At 28.4% G+C, this 23,676-nt stretch overlaps 1 protein-coding gene across 1 annotated transcript; it reads right to left on the reverse strand.

The window, feature by feature from the left end:
• Positions 1-3,833: 3,833 nt before the first annotated feature.
• LOC142332170 (uncharacterized) lies at positions 3,834-22,117 on the reverse strand. The gene is made up of 11 exons (XM_075378442.1): positions 22,099-22,117; positions 21,110-21,160; positions 20,233-20,247; positions 19,613-19,663; positions 18,223-18,237; positions 14,459-14,509; positions 13,724-13,738; positions 11,333-11,404; positions 9,615-9,759; positions 7,421-7,538; positions 3,834-4,086 (listed from the first exon to the last, which is right to left on the reverse strand). Exons 3-11 carry the CDS (start codon positions 20,241-20,243, stop codon positions 4,031-4,033), a joined length of 534 nt encoding a protein of 177 aa, XP_075234557.1. The 5' UTR covers positions 20,244-20,247; positions 21,110-21,160; positions 22,099-22,117; the 3' UTR covers positions 3,834-4,030.
• Positions 22,118-23,676: the final 1,559 nt, after the last annotated feature.

Raw genomic sequence — 23,676 nt, forward strand, 5'->3', positions numbered from 1 at the left:
ACTCACGTATTTTAAACAAGGAATGACTCTACAGAGAATAATATCAAAAACAGAGAAAATAACTCGATTATTTATAACTCCATACGAAGATTATTTCCTTGAATACCTTATTTGCAGTTGAAAGCATATGGACCATAAAAATACGAACGTGACAGTTAGAGCAAAAAATTGACCTACTGCTAAAAATCTTTATTCTAAGACTGCGAAAATGAGCTAAAATATAATTGTAAATGAAATCGTGATTAAGGATAAAAAAATGTATGTTTAATAAAACTTTTTAAAATTTATTTGCTTTCGTTTATGATCCCTGAAACCTTTTTATACAAAGACTCATTTCTGTGGAGATCGATTAAAAACAATTGATCTGCATGAAAAATAAAGAAATCCAAGTTTAAAATTTTACTTAAGTTTATTTGAAATTTATTAAAACATCGTTTTATTTTTATTAAGTGCTTTAAAGTTTCTTGCAAAATGCACCCTCACCCTTTATAATGTAAAAGAATTGAAAATAAAAAACAATTAAGAGTGAAATCCGTTTTTTGTTTGAAATAAAACTTAAATTAACACTCTGCTGGAAATTTAATCAATAAAGAGCTTTACTGCATGGTAATTAATATCAAAGGAAGGGGCTGATATTTTTTATATCTTTATAATCCCAATGTGTTTTGTAAATTTATATAGATTAATCAATTTTAAATTGATGACGAGAGGTCAGAGCTTTTTTATTTATCAATTGATAAATCTTTTGAAAATATTTATTAATAATTCTGCACATCAGCCGGAATGCGAGAAAATAAAAGCATATATATATATATATATATATATATATATATATATATATATATATATATATAGGCAGGAGAAAAACACTGAATATTTTATTTACCTCTTTTCCCATTGGATTAAAATGGTCAAAGTTTAAGAAATATTCCCAAAGGAAAGAAAAGTATCACATAAGAAAAATAAAATCCTCTAAGAAATGAAAAGCAGGTGACATCTTGTTCAGCAATAAAACGTCAACATTTTTTCTCAATAAAGTGCTCTTTTATGCATTATTATTGTGCATTTATGCATATATTCAATTTAAAATATAGTATTATGTTAGACTTTTGTAATAAAGAAAGACACATCATTATTTTTTCTATTTTTTTTTAATGTATTTTCTTCTTTTTTTGTAAATAAGAAGAATTACTGAAAGTTTTTGAAATTATAAATAGTCAGTTGTATATATTTTTTCTTTGGAAAAATTAATCTAAATATTTAAAAATTTAATTTAATTTTCAGTATTTTTTATGATTATAGCACATTTGTTTAATTGCAAATATAGACGATGTTACTTTTTTATTTTTTTTTCCGGGACCACCGTTTGGTATTGCTTCAGACGATAAGATGAATGAGAATGTGAAAATGCCATGCCTGATTCGAATACGGGATTTCCGGATGAAAGGACGGAGCGCTACCACTCGCGCAACGGAGGCCGGCTTTAATAACAACCTTTTTTTTTTTAAAAATTACCCAGTTGATTTTTAATTAAAGTACTATAATAAATTGTATTTTATAAATAATATTAAATTTAATCATAAGCGTATTTTTTATAGAGTTGAAGTATTTAAAGAGGTAGGAAAGCAAAAACTATTATATCTGGTTTTATTATTATTTTAATTAGTTTTTATGTTATGAAAGTTAATAATGTTGAAAGACCAGGTTATAGTATAATCAAATACACAAACAATAATTTAATACCATTAACTTTCAAATAATAAGGCTCAGCAATAAAATAACCATAAAATCATAAATTATTTTTTCGATATGTTCATGAAGTTATCATGAAAATATTATATTTTCAATATGTTGGTAATGAGTTATCAGAGAAAGGCAGACAGCAAAATTGGGAGAGGGGTGCGGCAAGGATGTTGCATGTCACCAGCTCTGTTCAATTGTTACCTAGAAGCGACAATTGAAAAGAGAAATAAGGATGTAAATATTGGAGGAAGGAAGATAGAGTGTGTTAAGTTCACTGATGACATAACAGTGTTGGCAGAGAGTGAGTACATGATGAATGAAATGTTGAGAAGAATAAATCAAACCTGTGAGGAGTATGGGATAAAAATAATTACAAAGAAGACAAATAGCATGATAATTAACAAATCAGCCAAAAGGGCAACGATTAGGATTGGGGGAAATAAAGCTAAGCAAGTGGCATCCTTCAAGTACCTGGGGTGCATCATTAAGGAAGATATGAAGTGTGATCAGGATTTTAAGTACGAATTGCTAGAGCAAATGAAACATTCAGCGAAATGAGGAGAGTGCTATGTAGTAAATTAGATCTCAAACTAAGCAAAAAACTTGCAAAATGTTTTGTGTGGAGTGTGGCTCTTTATGGGGCATAGACATGGATCAGGAAGGGAGAAGAGAGAAGATTGGAGGCCTTTGAAATGTGGGTTTGGAGGAAGATGGAAAAAATCAGTTGGACAGAGAGAGTTCGGAATGAGGAGGTGTTTCATAGAGTAGGAGAAGGGAGGACGATTACTGAAATAATAAAAAGAAGAAAATGCAGTTGGTTGGGACACTGGCTGAGATGTGACTACAAGCTATTGTTATGATCACCTCTGTGAATCATGAGAACTTGTTGTTGGTGAGGGGGCTTGAGTGCTCTCAGTAATACAGAGTAGCTGGACTAAAGGTGCAACCATATCAGAGTGGTATCTGTTGAGAGCCAGACTTATTAATGATTCCTGAAAGAGGGTCTAACAGCTCTTTCAGTAGCTGTTAAGGGCTTACCTATGGGTCAGGAAGAATAAAACGGCCATATCAACATCAGTGAATCTTATGAATGCTGCGCAGCTGAAATCAATTGAAAACTGCAGCTGTTTTTTCCCAAGAAAATGTAGCTCTCTGCATTTTCATATAACAATGATGGAGGCACCTTCCTTGGTAAAATATCCAGAGGTAAACTAGTCCCCGTTTGGATCTCTAGGTGAGGACTGCTAAGGAAAAGGTTACCAGAAAATAAAAAATAACATTCTATGAGTTGGAGTGTGGATTGTTAGAAGTCTAAAAACGATGGGAGGTAAGAAAATTTAAAGAGGCAGACAGGTAGGTTAAATGGAGATGTAGTAGGAATTACTGAGGTTCAGTAGGAAGAGAAAAACAACTTTTGGTCAGGTGATTTTAAAATAATTAACTCAGCATCAAATAAAGGGTAGGAAGGAGGAGGTTTCATAATGAACAAGATGGTAGGGAATAGAGTAGAGTATTTCAAAAAACTAAGCAATAGAATCACTGTAATAATGATAAAATCAAAACCTAACCTGACAACGATTGTTAACATCTATATGCCTGTAAGTGCCCATGATGATGATGAGGTAGAGTGTGTGAAAAAACTGATGAAGCAATTAAACACATAAAATGAGATGAAAATTAAAATAAACATAACCTAAATTATGTAAACTTAAAATAATTAGAATGTAAAATTTCAATGTAATTTACAAGAATAACAAAAAATAATATTAAATGTAATAAACAAACTAATACTTAACCTTACCACATTTGTGTAATCTCCTTACAAGTACCACAAATAGTACAATTAATTAATGTAAGGTAAGAATTGTAAATATTTTATTGTATTTTTTTTTAATTCATGGAACAACTTCAAAAAATTGAAAACAAATAATTAAGAATCAATTTATTGTTTAATTTAGCTATTAGTTTTGATTACTAAATTATTGTAACATATTTTCATGATGCAACTAAAGTAATAAAACTTAAAAAAAAATATAGGTAATAAATAAAGTAACAAAATTAGAAATATTTATACATAACCACTTTAATTTTAGATAAGTTTGAAAATAGACTGTTTAGCTTACATTAAGTCCCAATAGATGAACAACTAAATAAAAATTTTGATTTCGAACCAAATTTTTACTAAATTATTTTTTTTTAATAGGTTTTTATTTATATTTAATTTTACTTTTACTTTGTAGATTATTAATATTTATTCACATGAAAATATATTTTAAAGTAATATATTTTAGAAATAATTATTCACATAATTATTTCCTACTTCTGTTGATTTAACAACATTCCCTGTAAAAAAAAAATAATAATAAATAAATAGATAAATAAAAAATAAACAAAAATGAAAAATAAAATTAGAAAAAATAATAAAAACGATATCCAAAAAATGAGATTAATAAAAGAAATTAAAAAAAATAAAAGAATCCCAAAAAATTTACAAATTACAAAAGATCAACCGTAGAGTGAAATCTCTAGACAATACACAATTAGTTTTTTTAAATTATTATTTTTTAATTATACTGACGTCGAAATCGATTAAAAAGTAATATTACCTAAAATTAACGTTGAATCTTTGCACATCACCGTTGTAATTTTATAGATGTAATTATTTAATAGCAGTCATCCAACAAACAACTGCCTGTACTAAGCAAGAGTAACAGCTGAACTATAATTAAATATACATCCTCTTATAAGAACTATTTCTTTCTGATAAAATTGTGGAAGAAACTGAAAAAAAAATTCTTTATAAAAAGAATTTATAGAAAACCGTATAAAGTGCTGAGAATAGATAATACTAGAGAATAATTATACTAGAATATAAACAAAATGGTGAATCCGATACTGTTACAAAGTTCAAGCCTTAGGTCAAGACATACAAATATTGCTGATGATCAGTGAGTTATAGGTTCCGTTTAGTATGCGATAAATGCAAGATCAGTATGCAGGAGGGTTTGAAGTGAAAGCGCCCGAAGAATATTCCATCCTGGGACAGCGTTGTTTGCAGATAAATACGACAAGCTTTTTGGTGAGTTCTTTGTGAACCCGGGGAAAATATTGTTATTAATTTATAAATGTGTAAGGTAGTTTCTTTTTTTTTTAACGTTAAAAGTACATAATTCTAGAATAAATTTATTTATTGATTTTGTGATTAAGTACTGTCATAAGCTCTTGTTAATTTTGTATTAATTTTTATTGACAACTAAAATGTGAATAGTAAAATCGATGTGTATTTAATTACTTATCATTGATTTATCTGCTGTATTATTTAAGAGCGAATAAATTACTTGTCTGATTTTACGAGTGCTACCTCTCTATATCCTAGTCAATCCCGCGAACACGCGATAATATGATAATTAATCTTTATTCCTGAACCTAACATTCATGAGATTGAAAGTTGAAGATAATCTTTAACTTAAGCACAATGACCAAATTAAACCAAATAAAAGAACTATCAATCACTTTGTAGTAAAGGTATGAATAATGTTTCCCAAAAGTTTGCAAAATACGTGAAAATATTTTAATTACTGTTATAAAATCTGATGATCAAACTATTCCTCAAATAACAATATTTTTCTCTAATTTAAACTTTTTTCATACAACAGATTTTCAAATGAATTTCCTTCAAATTATCAACCATCATACATGAAATATCACGTATTAATCATTTTAAAAAAAATCAAAATCCTATTTGAGAATTCAATAAGGATAGACGATAAAAGACAGAGATAGCTATGAGGAAAAAATAATATATGGAAATATTCGTATATAGAGGATAGTCTACATGATAAATTGCTACAATTGAAAAAAGAAATTGATAAAATTTAAGTAACTTCTACACTACGATCAAATTGGAAAATTTTTTTCAAGTTGTAGAGCTATACGAATTTGATATAAATCTTTTAAATAGTTAATCTGTATAGGAAAACTAGTAATGAAAAGACTTTTTTTTTTATTATTGTAATGACAGAGAAATTTTACAATCTTTTCAGCAAGACAATTGAATAATAAGTAAATAAGATCAATATTTGAACCAACATTAAGTAGTCACAGACCCTTTCTTTCTTTTTCCTGTTTAGGCTTCGAGAATTACCGTTCAGATATTACTTCACAGGATGACATGTATGAGTGAAAATGAAGTGTAGTCTTGTACAGAATCAGGTCGACCATTCCTGAGATGTATGGTTAATTGAAACAAACACTGGTTAAAGAACACTGGTTTCGACGATTTAGTATTCAAATCTGTATAAAAGTAACTGTCTTTCTAGGACTTGAACGCTGGAACTCTCGAATTTCAAATCAGCTGATTTGGTAAGACGCATTTCCCACTACACCAACCCGGTGGGTATGTAGTTACAGACCCAGCGGCTGGTGACTTAACGATAACTACGAAATGAAAGAAATTAAATAAAAGAGCACTCCATACAGCCAGTTGATAATGTCACCTAATTGAAACGATAAGGCAAACCAAGAATATTTGTCCTCAGAAATCTTGAAAAATTACTGATCATGTTATCCAATAAATTGATCGCCAAATAATTCGGGTGCCGATTCAAATGATTTTTATAACGTAGGCTGACCAAAGAGATTTCCTGCCGAACGGTTCGCAACTTAAGATCATTTTATATGAAGCCGTTGCTTATGTACCGGGGTACGTTTAGAATTTTTCGCAATGTTTTTGCGTGATAGCGTTCAAGTATGTCAACACTGGAGTTGCATGCTGTACCCCACAATTCAAGCCCGTAAGTCCATACAGGCTTATAAATCAATAATTTTCTTTCTATTGAAAGCTGAAATCTATGTCCTAAATGTTTTTAAACTTGAAATCCAACTGTTTCCGATTAGATTTGATATGTTTCGCCCAAGTAAGTCGTCGGCCAAGATGAACACCCAAATATTTATAGTCCTAAAATCTCTGAATCGGAATATTGAAGAGGCAAACAGGAGGACAGTGTTCCTTACCAAGGGTGAACGTGACGTGATTTGATGTTGTTTCGTTTATTTTTATTTTCCAACATGTAAACCACGATTCGAGGAGAGTGATATAACAATTATTAACAGAAAAGTTATTAAATATACTCAGATTTTTATAAAATTACTAAGTTTAGAACATCCAAGGCAGGGAATACTTAAAATACAAAAACTAATGCAATATAATATTAATATGAAGGTCATTTGGAACGTTTTAAGCATTAATACAATCTTTTCAACTTTTGAAACGTTAGACAACAAACCCACATTTTGTATGAAAATTCTAAATCTAAAAGAGTGTATTTTAGCAGACGAATCAAGTTCACTTCCTCCAGATACCTGGCAAAGTAAATAGCTAATATGTCAGTATGCCAAGTAAAATTTTAACGATTAAAATACAGTAGAAGTTTAACAGAAATCTAACACGTTTCTTTGGAAAATTTATTATAAATAATAACTCAAAATCCACGCGAGTAAAGCCATAGAAACAAATATATGTAATGAATAATTTAGGCCGTAAATTAGTTATTTTCTAAATTTCATCAAAATCAAGGCGAACCTATAATTATATACAATTACTATAGTAATAAATATTTAACGCTATTTAAATTTATACCAAAATAAATCAATAAATATATACATAAAACTTATATACCTTGTTTAAATTGCATTCCTTGTAAATTGTAAAGTGTGTAAGCTGAGTGAACGGATGTACGGTTACCATTATTTATTGTTGTCCGTGTTTCAAGCATCAAAAATGGTTGATCATAAAACTAAAAAAAATAAAAAAATTAAAATTAATTAAAAAACGTAATAAAATGAATTACAACAATAGTTACAATCAATTTCTCTTCTCTTCGCCTGTATTCCCCACTAGTCCAGAGTCTGTAAGTAAGAAATGATGAGAGAGAAAGCACTATTCTTAAGTTCCTCATGTTTGGTACCATTTCGAGAATTATCGGCTGAAGTACCTATACATTACTGCTTGATATCCTATGACTCATTATGAACAGAAACAATAAGATTTGTCTTTGTCCTTTAATTTTTCTCCTTTAGGTTGGCGAATCTGTGTCGTTTATGACCACGCTAGTAATGTACACACTGTAATGCTGTCTGAAAGGTGTCACGTTGTATCATCTTTGATTACGCGTGAGTTATTACGTTATAAAATTAATAGGAAATCGATGTTGCCGCCCACTGATACATGGAGTCATACGTTTTTTTTAAACCATCAAAACGTTAAGCCGGCAGAAATTCATAGGCAGTTGGTTACTGTGTGCGGTGGTAATGTAATAAATGAAAGAATCGACCGAACATGGTGTGAAAGGTTTAGAAATAACAGAATTAATGTGCACGATGAAGTACGTTCGAAGATCCCTCGATAATCACCGAGGACTTGTTGAAACGCGTCGATTATAATACCAGAAAAGATGGACGCTCCGCAATTTCAACGTGGCCCTTCCTTTTCCTGATGTTTCAAGAGTTGTTTATCGGTCGCATTGTTCATGACCATTTACGAGTAGGCTTCAGAATGTTTTGTACATGTGATTCAAAAGAAAAGTAAAATAATGTGGAAACTGATTTTAGAGTTTGAAATAAAGAAAAAAGTGCATATAAATATGTGTCCGAAAACACTTGGTTATCGAATTACAGTTAGCAAAAATTTCGTGCGGATTTGAGTTCCCCCGGTGAAATTTCAGTATAATAGAGCTAAATTTGATGGTTACTTACGTTTTTAGACCGGAAAAATCCAATAAAACAAGTCCCAGAACAGTATTTTCCGAAAGTTTTCTTGATGTCGAAAGTAAAATAGAAAAATTCGGTACTAAAAACATTTCTTTTAAGTTTTATGTAAAATAACTTTGTTAAATGACTAATAAATGCGTAAATTTTTGTTATCAAATCGTGTAAAATTTTTTTTCTAAAAAATTGATTTAATAAAGTCGATAACACACAAAAAATCAACTTTTATTAATAAAAAAACTTAACAAAAGAAATTTTATGAATTTAAAATAATTAAAACACTTGTTTCTAATACAATAAATTTAGACCTTTAAAAAATTAATATTTTTTAATTTATTTTTGTAAAATAGTCTGTGATTTATACTATAATAATTTATTGCACGACTGCTGTCCAAAAAGGAGTGTAATGTATTTAGTGTGTATCAATATATGTAAAATATGTATAATTTTATATATATATATATATATTTATTTATATGTATTTAATACTTAAATAAATTTAAAAAATATGAAAAGATTATATTATATACAAAATTATCAGAGTACGCTCTTTATTATCCAATATTAGTAATTATCCTTTATTACAATGTTTTTTTTGTTTTTTTTTGGTAGTCATCTTTTTTTCATTTTTAATACTTACCGAATCTCTAGTTTAAAATTATAGTTAGAAAATGTTTAATACAATTTAATTTTTTTAGAGATCACGTAATATTATCAAAAAAATTTTTCCTATTTTTTGGATTATTATTGTATACTCGTATACACGTATATTTATGCTAAGTACGTTTATTGTTAGTATATGTTAACGTTACGTGTACATAAGTATTTTGTACTGCCTGTGTTGAATGTACAGTATACCTAGGCTATTCTATTGCGAAAAAAAAATTATTTTGAATATTAAGTTAATTTTTTTCTAAGTGGAATGATTAAAAAGAGTTGAGGTTTTAATTTGATGCAATTATCATTTCGAAATTATTTGTACAATTTATATATATATCTCCAACTCTCCCAAATTATAATTTAATTTTTGAAATACATATTGAGAAATTAGTTATTTACTAATAAAAATTGTATAACGAAAGAAATCATTGATGAACATAACATACCACAGGATCATTGCAATAGTATGTAGTTTTTGTAGCAGGTAAATAGGATAAATATGTTGGATATCCTCCAGGACCATAAACTACAGTATTTGGAGAATGTGAAGGAAATGTTGTAGTACCAAGGACATCGTTAATCTTACTGCAACTGGAAAATAAATTAATTATTAAATTACGATGAAACTGTATACTAAATTATACATACATATATAGCAGAAAAATTAAAATAAAAAAAATCCGATTTGGACACCACATGACTTCCCTGTACGCCTATTAAATTACATATACACTTTTTTTTTTAAACTGAGAAGTACACACAATTTTATTTCACTAATAACTTCTGATTCTTTTCAATTTTTTTTATTATTATTGAAATATTATTTATTTAAAATTTTTTTACAATCAAAGGTTAATAATTATTAATAAATCAATATATTTTAAACCAAAAAAAATTACAAAAATAAGAAAATGAAGCTGGATTCGAACCGTTCCCCTTATAAGATACAAATATTTCATTAATTAAAATTTGGTTTGGCTATAACTCTGGAACCAATAAAAATAAGTACCACTGATATCGTTGAAAAGCTATCAATGAGGTCTTATTACTGCAGTAAGAAAAACCCAAAATCCATAATGTTTTTGATTTAGATTTTGGGCTTTTTTGGTCCAGTCGATTGCATTCAAAACGAGAAGTGCACAACTAGAACTTACAACAGTCCTAAATCCAAAATTTCAACATTCTACAGTTAATCGTTTTTGAGTTATGTGATATACGTATATACGTACGTACGTACGTACGTACAGACGTCACGTCGAAACTAGTGAAAATGGATTCAGGGATGGTTAAAATGGATATTTCCGTTGCAATCAGAAAACCGAAATAATTCGCGATTACAATACTTCCTTGTAAGTACAAGGAAGTAAAAATAATAAATTTACGCTATATAACTTAGAAAATACATGCTTTATTTAAAATTAAAAATATCTTTATTTTTATAATCATTTTTTTCTAAGTAAATTATTTAATTTCCTCTTCGAATAAAACAAATGGAATCTTGCTCTTAATAAACAGCAATATTTATAAACAGTTATCATGATATTATGATTCAAAAATTAGTATTCCCTGGATTTTGAAATTTCATAATGAAAAATTATCTAAAAATATTTACGAGAAATTTTTGTTGTAAACATTTATTCTACATGTTATCAAGATCTCTTCCCAATGTCGAAATAAAAATCACTCTGATGGAAAACGAAGAGGAAATCGCCATATTTATTTGATATAAAGTGAAGTATTTACGTAATCTATTTTATTTTTTAAATGAAAAAATACATTTTTTTTTTATGATAAAATAGATCGAGAGATGTGTATATCATAGACTTGTTAACAAGACGTAATCGATGATTAGTAGTAAACTGCTTAATAATTTTATGCATTCTTCTCAAAGGATTCAGAGTTTAGAATATTGAGTTTTAGTGTACATTCTATTTAACGACTTAAAAGTCGTTAAATAAAATAAAATAGAATATTCTCGTCAATCTAACTTTTGTGTTACTTTATCATTAATTATCATAAATTCAAATTTTTACAGGAGTCAAATGATTGTGTTAAAATCAAATATGAAAAAAAAAATTGTGAATTTACGGTAACATTATTACAATATATAAATAATTATAAGCTAAATTAATTACACCTAATAAAATACGAATAAAATACTTACTTGGTTGGTAAAGTAGTCTCTCTTTTAAGGTTTGCAAGCCAACCAGGATTTCCGGGAAAATATGGATCTTTCCTAAGAAAAAAATATTACTTATAAAAAATAAAATAAAATAAAAATTCATAATAAAATTTAAAAAAAGTTTTAAATACTAAAATATGAATCAAAAATTAGTCTACAACTATATTAAAATTTAGATTTTGACTGAAACGGCTTAAGGTATTTTAGGAATCTTCGAACCCTTCATTTTAATCACGCATGACTTACTCCTCATCCAATAATAGGACGTTACATATTAATATAATTTAAAACTAATTACTTTTATACAATTTTATATTGCAAAAATAATTTTATTGAATGTAACAAATTTTGTAACGACTATATTCCCAAATTAAAATTCGTTTTGTTCACCACTGAGTAAAATTAAATTATATTTTCATTTAATTATATAAAAGTTGAAATGTTACCTGCATATATTTTTATATGGAGCGTAAAATTTTATCTCTAATCAGTGATACATTTTTCTTACTTTAAAATAAATATATATATATTTAAATCGCAGAATATTGATAATTTATTACGTACATAAAATAATAACACAAAAATTAAACGATTTGCAGACCGGTGAAGTACAACTTTATTAGAAACCATTTTTCTTCTACTTCAGTCAGCTTGCGTTGGATTCGAAAAACGAGTCAAAATATGTAATTCTTATCCACTTTCGTATGAAATCGGTCTATTACAGTGGCAGCAATATGACCAAGTGATTGACACATCTGGTACTAAAAATATTTTTTCTTCATTTTTCTAACTTATGGAAAACCACCTATTAATTTGTAATGCACTTCTAAACAATTTTGCAAACGTGTCGAAAATAAACTATGATGTTTTCAGTTTTTTTTTGTTTATCTACTAATAACACAAATGTTTACGAAGTTATACGTTTTTAAAAATAAGAAAGAATCATCTTTTCTAATCTTTTAGTATGCTGGAAGTGATTAAATACGACAAAGAAAAAATTGACTGTTGCTCTACCTTTACTAGTCGTTTTTCTCAACAGTTTCTGTAATTTTACTTTTTATAAATTTACAAGAGTATGATGTATAAATTAATAATTATTAACTTGAATACTGTTACACAGGTGACATTAATGTATAGACACGAGTACAGATCTACATAATTATAAATTACTACTTTATTAGGAGAATTTTAAATTTCTTTCCATCTTGGCTATGAAAATTTAAACAATTTTTTTAAGAGAAAAGAGGACATGTAAAGACGATTTCTGTAAAATCGTAAAATTTAAAAACAAGACGAGAAACCCCCTTTTGGATAAATTTGTTAATTTCTTAGTTTTAAGAGATCAAACGACGAAAACGTCGTGGTTTTAATAAAAAGTACATCCATCCGTAGTAACTTTTTTATTATTTATTACCTTCGTAATTAGATCAAAGTTTAAAAAGTTAATTTTAGAATTAAGAATCCAAGAACTAATAATCACAGCTTTCATATTAATAATAATAATAACAATTACAATAATAATATTGACTGATAATTTCCAACGTTATTAAAAATTTAATGGTTTGGTCAAGTGATATGATTTACTTTAATAATAACAATATTTAATTTTACAATTTACTTAAATGTAATATGTCCTTATCCGATTATAACTTGTATCATGTTTCTTAATATACGTGAAGATTCGTCAATTAAACGCCATTTTAAATTATACTGTTTTATCATTATTTTGTTTCATAATAATCTTGTTTCTTAATAATTCTCTCTTATAAGAATTTTGTTTCATTTACATAATATTTTATATAACCCCAAAAATAATAACCTAGAGGAGAGAGATCTGAAAACCGGGCTGGCCATGTATGGTTCCTCTACGACCTATCCGATGATCAGGAAATCTTTCATTAAAAACTTGCGTCCTGTTAAATAATAATGAGGTAGTGCCCTATCCGGGTAAAAACATAAGATATCTAATTCACGTTCCAATTTTACCTGGATATTTAGTAAAATCCTATCGTCTAATATGTTTCAATTTTGAGCTTAATTTTCAAGCATAAGATTTCTATCAAAATAAAAGGCCCTGCAATAATTTGACATAATCCCTGCCCAAACGTTTTCGTTCTCACTGTACTGTGTATGATCCACCAATACCCACAATCAATTCAGTAAAATTTCCAAATAAATCTGCCTTCATATTATATGGCCGTCTGAATAGGCATAAAAGTCAATACTTGATGTCTGTACCTCATACATGTTTGTAAAAATTGTTTGTCACGAGATTTTATATATTTTCAAAAAATACGGCTAAATAAGGAGTAACAATTAAGAACTATTTTAAAGTATATATATATATATATATTATACACATGGTTTACTTACAAATAACTCATACTCCTGTAATGTTTAACGCAATATTTCAATGTAGTTTAAAAACCGAAAACAAACAAAAAAACACAAAAAATTAAAACTTACACCAAATTTGCAAGAATTAAGTTATATCGTTTTATTAAAAGCGTGAAATTTAAATAAAAATATGGTAATTTTAGTGAAATTTTATTGAATAGTTTGAATACGTATATTGCCACCGGTTTAAAGTTGGTAATTTAACAATTTATACAGATTAAATAATGTCTCTACACTCCATCCAGTACCTCGTAATTTTCTACCCCAAAAAACGAAGAATGTTTGTAAAAACAGAAATGAAAACTGATAGACCTAAATATAATTGATGTTATTACTAATGCTTGGTTTAGTAAACTAAAAACCATAAATGAATATTAAATTTAAACAAGAAAAAATTTCTTAGGTGTATAAAAACGGAAAATGCCTGCATAACTATTGAAACAAAAAGGAATTTCACATTTGTGTAAAAATTATAGTATTCATTAAACATTATATTTTGAATTTATTTTGGGAGAATTTAAAAAAATCAATAAACAACAAAAAGTGTTTCAATAAAACTTTTTCTATTATTTTCAACCAAAATTTATAAGTCCTAGAAATTACAATAAGGATAAGAGTTAATATTGGGCATTTGATCATATTTCATTATTTTTTTAAATAAAATGTTATTATAATTAATATTTCAAAACATATAAATCTGAGAATACTCACTTTTTCTGTTTCTCATTCCAACCAGGATTTCCTGGAAAATCAGGGTCATCACTGCGAAAAAAATTCACAATATTAGTAACACAAGATATAATAATTAAATAAATATCGTATTTACCACAATTCATCTTTCATGGTTTATTTATTAATCTACACTGTCATCACTTTATTAAAAATCCGGCAAAAAGTTCCGTAATTTTCCCGACTTTAATCTTAACACCGTTTCTTAATTGCGTTTTAAAATATCAATCACAATTATAATAAATTCCCTGAGTTTGTTGACATATATCAAATTTCGGAGATCTCAATATTTAGAGATTTCATATTTCAGATCTCAATATCTGGGGTTGATGTTTTGTAGTAGATACATATGAAGGTATCATTAATGTAAAAGCCATTTTTTGCGGTGAGAATATAGTTCAATGCCGAGAAAAAAGTTATTAAATTTGGCTTGATTTAGATCATTGTTGTATAAAGGATGGGTGAGTACGTATTTGATTGGTTTGATTTTGGGGTGGATGGTATATTTCTTTCTTTTATTTTGGAAGTGTTCCATGAGAAACAGCATATTAAATTTGTGTTAAATTGCTCGAGCCACGAAGTAGCGAAGGCATATGAGACGATCAGGTATAGTGCGTCGTTAGCTAGTTACTATATATTTTTTTGCTTGAAACGAATAAAATTGATTACAGAGTGTAAATAGAAAACATCTTTGGATATCGATTATTGTAAAGAATTTATTAATGATTGTAGAATCGGTTTCTACAAAATACCCATACTCTTAGGGGTGCAGCAAAGTAATCATGTCTATGCCAGATCTCGTATTGCAAAAGTTCAAAGGTTCTTCCTTTTTCTTACTTAAACCCTTATGTTAATATTCGACTTTACCGACGTTGTTTCGCACCCGGGATACCAAGATGCACACTTACTGTTATATTCCAATTTTGGATATTACTGTTTTAGTGTAGTGATTATTTGATAAATAATATTAATATTATTATATGTAAACAATATAATTGTCTTTCTATAAGAATTTTCGTGATGAAATAAATACTACAAAATTATGGAGGAGATATCGAGAGCTGCGTTTGGAAGGTAAATATTTCTCATACGTATTTAATTTTTGCTTATTTTTTTATTCATATTTCATTTTCTAATTTTATTAATAAAGAAATAAAGCAGTAATTTTTTTTGAAATGATTGTTGCAGACAAGGAAGATTATTTGAAAGCTATGTTTGATGATTATGATGATGCTGATTCTTACGGGTTGTCCGATAGGGTGGGCGAATACTGGATTCCGAATCATTTACCCAATTGTCCAGTTTTGGATAACGATTCAAGAAGTGAAGAAATGACTGTAGTTTGGAAATACGGAGAAGAAGAAAAATCAATGGAGTCTGAAAATAGTGAGAGCGACGAAGAAGATGGAGTGGAAACCGCAGAACCAGAAGGTAGTAAAACCTTTTTTGCGAATCGTGATAGAATAATTATTTCCGTATTTTAATATTGTTCGTATATTATAAAAGATTCTTACTTTAGGAACAAATATAGAACAATTAGTTTAACTAGTCATGCATCAAAAATCTTAACTAGAATTTTATACAGAAGAATTGAGAGGAGAGTGGAAGAAGTGTTAGGAAAAGACCAGTTTGGTTTCAGGAAAAGTATAGGGACAAGGGAAGCAATTTTAGGCCTCAGATTAATAGTAGAAGGAAGATTAAAGAAAAACAAACCAACATACTTGGCGTTTATAGACCTAGAAAAGGCTTTCGATAACGTAGATTGGAATAAAATGTTCAGCATTTTAAAAAAATTAGGGTTCAAATACAGAGATAGAAGAACAATTGCTAACATGTACAGGAACCAAACAGCAACAATAACAATTGAAGAACATAAGAAAGAAGCCCTAATAAGAAAGGGAGTCCGACAAGGATGTTCCCTATCTCCGTTACTTTTTAATCTTTACATGGAACTAGCAGTTAATGATGTTAAAGAACAATTTAGATTCGGAGTAACAGTACAAGGTGAAAAGATAAAGATGCTACGATTTGCTGATGATATAGTAATTCTAGCTGAAAGTAAAAAGGATTTAGAAGAAACAATGAACGGCATAGATGAAGTCCTACGCAAGAACTATCGCATGAAAATAAACAAGAACAAAACAAAAGTAATGAAATGTAGTAGAAATAACAAAGATGGACCACTGAATGTGAAAATAGGAGGAGAAAAGATTATGGAGGTAGAAGAATTTTGTTATTTGGGAAGTAAAATTACTAAAGATGGACGAAGCAGGAGCGATATAAAATGCCGAATAGCACAAGCTAAACGAGCCTTCAGTAAGAAATATAATTTGTTTACATCAAAAATTAATTTAAATCTCAGGAAAAGATTTTTGAAAGTGTATGTTTGGAGTGTCGCTTTATATGGAAGTGAAACTTGGACAATCGGAGTATCTGAGAAGAAAAGATTAGAAGGTTTTGAAATGTGGTGCTATAGGAGAATGTTAAAAATCAGATGGGTGGATAAAGTGACAAATGAAGAGGTATTGCGGCAAATAGATGAAGAAAGAAGCATTTGGAAAAATATAGTTAAAAGAAGAGACAGACTTATAGGCCACATACTAAGGCACCCTGGAATAGTCGCTTTAATATTGGAAGGACAGGTAGAAGGGAAAAATTGTGTAGGCAGGCCACGTTTGGAGTATGTAAAACAAATTGTTGGGGATGTAGGATGTAGAGGGTATACTGAAATGAAACGACTAGCACTAGATAGGGAATCTTGGAGAGCTGCATCAAACCAGTCAAATGACTGAAGACAAAAAAAAAAAAAAAAAAAAACTTTAGGAACGATTGCCAATTACATCGCGAAGGATAATACTCTGTGAAAGGAAACGACGCTGCATCATTACCAGTTTGCGATTCATACTGCTTTACGTCAGCGAAGTGGATCTCATCGCAGTACAGAAACGCTGTCAATAAGTGACACGTTCAAAAAAATCTTTACTGAAAGTACGGTAGATATAATCGTTCGACCTATCCGATGATTTGGAAATGTTTCACATAAAATTCACGTGCCGTTAGATAATAGTGGCCTATCTGGGTAAAATCAAAAGATATCTAATTATCGTTCCAAATTTACTTGGATGTTTAATAAATTCCTAACGCGAAATAATTATCGATAGTCATATATGTTTTAGTAGTAGACGGGGTGCGCCTACCCATTTTTGTCATATGTGACAAGTGGTCGGTGGGACACGCTTTTAGATTAGCTCTAGGAGCTAGTTAGGACACTGATCGCTAAACTTTTTCGAGGCTCAGTAGCCGTTTGTGGCACAGACAGTCGGTCTTAGGCTTCAGGGTGAACGAATGGGGTGGTGGCGGAAGAAATGCCAAGCAAACCAAAAAAATCCTATCGCCTAACAAGTTTCAAATAGTATCTCTATGATTTCTATAAAAAATTAAAGGCCCTACAATAAATTTAAGTAATCTCTGCCCAAACGTTTTCGTTCTCACGGTAGTGAATATGATCCTCCAATATCCACATGGAATTCAGTAATGTTTACAGATAAAGCGGGGTTCATACTAGATAGTCGTGTAAATATGCACATCAGTCGATAGTTAATGTTAGAAAGTGACTTTTCTATACCTCATACATAATAGTATGAATTTTTTTTAACAAAATTTTACGTATAAAAATACGGATAAATGAGAATAACAATAAAAATTATTTTCAAGTAATATAAAATTAGAGAACTATATTTACTTACAGAAAACTCATACTCCTGTAATGTTTAACGGAATATTTCAACGCAGTTCAAAGACCGAAAACAAAAAAAAAACAACAAATTAAAACTTTAACAAAATAAGCAAAAATCATGTTTCGTTAACAGCTTGAAATTTTAATATAAATATCGTAATTTTAGTGTAATTTTCTTGAATAATCTGAACACAAATATTGTCACAAGTTTACAGTTGGTAATTTCAAAAATTTATACAAATTAGATTTTATATCTTCACTCCATCCACTACCCTATAAAACTGATAGACCTTAATTTAGATGATGATATTACGAATGCTTAAATTATTAAACTAAAAAACATAAATGAACATTAAATTTAAAAAAGTAACTCAATTTCTGCTTTGTACAACACCAAAAAATGCAATGATAACTTATGAAACAAAAAAGTATTTTCACATTTGTACAGAAAATTATTGTATTATTTAGCAATTTTTTTAAAATTGTTTAAGCATTGTATATTATATCTTAAATTGTTTTAGAAGAATTTTACAAAATCATTAATTAATGAAACGTGTTTCTATAAACGTTTTTCTATTATTTTCAACCAATATTTATATGTCCCAGAACTTCAATAAAGAAAAGAATGTTAATATTAGGCATATGATCATATTTTATTAAATTTTTAAATAAAATTTTTATGTTTTATACTACCCAATTACAGATACATTTCTTAATTGGAATGAAAAATACATAACATTAATTCTATTGTGTACATTGAGACAATGAAGACAAACTGTAAGAAAAAAATTAGTTCGTTTAAACGGTTTAGATTAGCACTCAAAGCCAAAAAAAATCTTAGGTTAACAAAATAAAAGACCGGAATTCTCAGGAAATAAGAAATGAAAGTGATTCTAAATTTATATTCAAAAGAGAAAAAAGTTTAATTATGCGGACACTAGCTTTCAACCTGGCTATGATTTTTAAGATGATTTACTATTACGTGTTTTTATATAGCTACGTAGTGTTAATTGTGAAATAAAGAAAAGCTATTAAAGATACAATTTATAAAAAAAAAAAAACGACATAGTATAAATACTGTTGACAAATTATCATTCGCAGATTAGAGAAGATTATTTTTCTTGGAAAGAAAATACTAATGGTGTGAAGATTTTCATTAATTAACAGCTTAAAAATATCAAAAATGAAAGTTGTATTCATTACTGATAACACAAAGCCACCTGGAATGTTATCAAACCTCCAAATTATGCAAAAATCACTAATTTTCTGACATGTTAAAGTTCCGAATTAGTCTACGTTTTATACACACTTACTTGACCATCTAAAAAAAAATTGTAAACATGAATTTTTAATGTTATTATAATTAATATTTCAATACATATAAATCTGAGAATACTCACTTTTTCAGTTTCTCATTCCAACCAGGATTTCCTGGAAAATCAGGGTCATTACTGCGGAAAAAATACACAATATTAGTAACACATGATAGAATAATTAAATAAAAATCGTATTTACCACAATTTTCCTTTCATGGTTTAATTACTAATCTACTTGTCATCACTTTATTAAAAATCCGGCTAATAGTTCCGTAATTTTCCCGACTTTAATCATAACAGCGGGTGACCGAATGGGGTGGTGGCGGGAGAAATGTCAAGCAAATGAAAAAAATCCTATCGCCTAACAAGTTTCAAATAGTATCTCTAAGATTTCTATCAAAAATTAAAGGCCCTACAATAAATTTAAGTAACCTCTGCCCAAACGTTTTCGTTCTCACTGTAGTGAATGTGATCCTCCAATATCCATCCACATTGAATTCAGTAATGTTTACAGATAAAGCGGGGTTCATACTAGATAGTCGTGTAAATAAGCACATCAGTCGTAGTTAATGTTAGAAAGTCACTTTTCTACATCTCATACATATTTGTATACATTTTTTGTAACAACATTTTACGTATAAAAATTATTTTCAAGTAATATATAATTATAGAACTAGATATATATATACACGTAATTTACTTACAGAAAACTCATACTCCTGTAGTGTTTAACAGAATATTTCAATGCAGTTCAAGGACCGAAAACAAAAAAAAAAACAACAAATTAAAACTTTAACAAAATAAGCAAAAATCATGTTTCGTTAAAAGCTGGAAATTGTAATATAAATATCGTAATATTGGTGTAATTTTCTTGAATAATCTGAACACATATATTGTCACAAGATTACTGTTGGTAATTCAAAAATTTATACAAATTAGATTTTATATCTTCACTCCATCCACTACCCTATAAAACTAAGCATGGTGTGCAAAAAAAAAAAAAAATTGAAAAACTGATAGACCTAAATTTAGATGATGATATTACGAATGCTTAAATTATTAAACTAAAAACCGTAAATTAACATTAAATTTAAAAAAGTGACTCAATTTCTTCTCTGTACAACACCGAAAAATGTGTTGATAACTTATGAAACAAAAAAGTAATTTCACATTTGTGTAGAAAATTATTGTATTATTTAGCAATTTTTTTAAAAATTGTTTATGCATTATATATTATATCTTTTCTTTTCTTTTTTTTTTTTCTTTCCGTAGCGGAGGAAAAAGCTCTGCCAGCCGCCGTCAGGCCCGCACTGACGGCAGTGCGGGGCTATGCCCGCACTGCCTTTATAAAAATATCAAAAATGAAAATTGTATTCATTACTGAAAACAAAAAGCCACCCGGAACGTTATCAAACCTCCAAAATATGCAAAAATCACTGTAATTTTCTGACATGTTAATGTTCCGAACTAGTCTACGTTTTATATACACCTACTTGTACATCTAAAAAAAAAATTGTAAACATGAATTTTTAATGTTATTATAATTTATATTTCAATACATATAAATCTGAGAATACTCACTTTTTCTGTTTCTCATTCCAACCAGGATTTCCTGGAAAATCAGGGTCATCACTGCGAAAAAAATTCACAATATTAGTAACACAAGATGGAATAATTAAAATAATTACCGTATGTACATATTTAATAATTTTTTTATTTTAAAGTTTAATTATTAATCTACTGTGACATCACTTTTTAAAAAGCCGGCTAAGAGTTTCGTAATTTTCGCGATTTTGATCTTAACAGATTTTTATCTCAAATACTTCATTGCGTTTTAAAATATTAATCAAATGTATAATAAATACCCTTAGTTTATCGTCAGAGTTCAGATCTCAGAGATGTAGTTAATCTTCGGGGTGTATTTTTGTAATAGATACGTATGAGGGTATCATTAGATACGTATGAGAGTCGTTTTTTGTTATGAAGATACAGTTTAATGCAGAGAAAAATGTTATTAAATTTCCATTTATTTAGATCAAAGTTGTATGAAGGCGGGACGAGTATATATAAGTCTTGTAAAAATCTGGGCGGGATGGTGGTTTTGTTTTTTGGAAGTTTTTTATAAGAAAAAACTCTTAATAAATTTGTTTTAAATTGCCCGAGCCCTGAAGTGATGAGAGCGTGCTTAAATAATTCAATTAAAAAAAATATATATTTATATTATAAATTTAGTTTTAAGGAGAATAATGTTCAATGTGTGTAATTTTTAAGAAAATTATGTGTATTTTAAAGGTTTCAATACACAGAAAAAAACAATCAAGATATAGAGAGAGATACATATAATTATCTAAATATAAGATTAGTCATGCGAGTAGGAAGATCTATTACAATACGAGGTGGGGACGAAACATTGTTATCCTGGATTGGTAAATCAGTTAATCTCTTAGTAAACAAGAGAATTCTGAATCCATGTGTATTTTCACCTGAAGAAACTTAGAGATTAACAAAGATAATATGTTTAAGCAAAATAACAAATATATGTATATATGTAATACACGTGCTTTACTTACAGAAAACTCAAACTGCTGTAATGTTTAACGAAATATTTCAATGTAGTTCAAAAACCGAAAACAAAACAAAAAAAACACAAAAAATTAAAACTTTAACATAAGCAAGACTAAAGTATTTAGTTTTAATAAAAGCTTGAAATTTAAATATAATTGGAGTAATTTTCTTGAATAATTTTAGTCTTTACACTCCATTCACTTCCCAGACATCTTCTACTCCAAAAAACTAAGGATGGATTGTAAAAATAAATAAACCTAAATTTAGTTGATGTTATTACGAATTTTTAGTTTACTAAACTAAAAATCAGAAATGAACATTAAATTTAAAAAAGAAACGTAATTTGTTCATTGTATAACACCGAAAAATACATTGATAATTGTTGAAACAAAAAATTTATATAATATTTGTGTAAAACATTATTGTATTCAATAAACATTATATTTTGAATTGTTATGGAAGAATTTTAAAAAATCATTAAAAAACAAAAAGCGTTTCTATAAATTTTTTTATATTATTTTCAAGAAAAATCTAGAAGACCTAGAAACTATACGGAAAAGAACGTTAATAACTTGGACGTATGATCGTATTTCATTTAGTTTTAAATAATATTTTTTTAGTTTTTACTACCCGATTATATATAATGTATTAATTGTGAAAGAAAAATATGACGTGTACACTGAGACAATGAAGATAACCTGTAAAAAAAAAAAATAGTTCATTTAAGAAATGTAAATTAGTCTGAAAGCCAAAAAAACTTAGGTTAACAAAATAAAAACACGGGAATTAATTATGCTTTACTATTCCCGTGAATTATTTATTATGATGATTTACCATGGTGTATATTTACATAGCCACACAATCTTAGTTGTTGTGAAACTGTGTAAATCCATTATAAATACAATTAAAAAAAAATATATAATATAAATACTATTGAAAATTTATTGTCCGCATATTAGATTTTTTTTCTTTGAAGGAAAATATAAATGATGACAAGTTTTTACATTTAAGAACAGCTCTTAAATATGTCAACAATGGAATCTGATTTCATTCCTGTAAGCAGTTTGCCAACCGGAACGGCATAAAACCTCCTAAATGTACAACAAAATGTCCAAAATGTACAACAAATATATTTTGTTGTACAACACATAAATTAGTATCCAAACTAATTTACGTGTAATATCCATAAACTTGTACATCTATAAAAATTTTAAACACAAATTTTTAATTTTATTGTAATAAATGTAAATCATATAAATCCGAGAATACTCACTTTTTATGTTTATTACGCCAACCAGAATTTCCTGGAAAATTAGAGCCATTACTGCGGAAAAGATACACAATATTAGTAACACAAGATAGAATAATTAAAATAAATACAATATGTACATACAATTTTTTATTTTCAAATTTTATTTTATTTTTTCTTCTCCCCCGAGCCGGATCCTGCAGCTAAGTATTACACTGCCCAGGGGAGTGTTCTATACTCTAACGGGCCTCCACTTCTCGGCCCGCAGGTCGGATCTCACTTTGCGCCCCCCTCAAACCCCAGAATAGGATCCAACAGGCCCGGCTATGCCGTC

This window comes from Lycorma delicatula, chromosome 11 (assembly GCF_047948215.1).
Source record: "Lycorma delicatula isolate Av1 chromosome 11, ASM4794821v1, whole genome shotgun sequence".
NCBI classification, from domain to species: domain Eukaryota; kingdom Metazoa; phylum Arthropoda; class Insecta; order Hemiptera; family Fulgoridae; genus Lycorma; species Lycorma delicatula.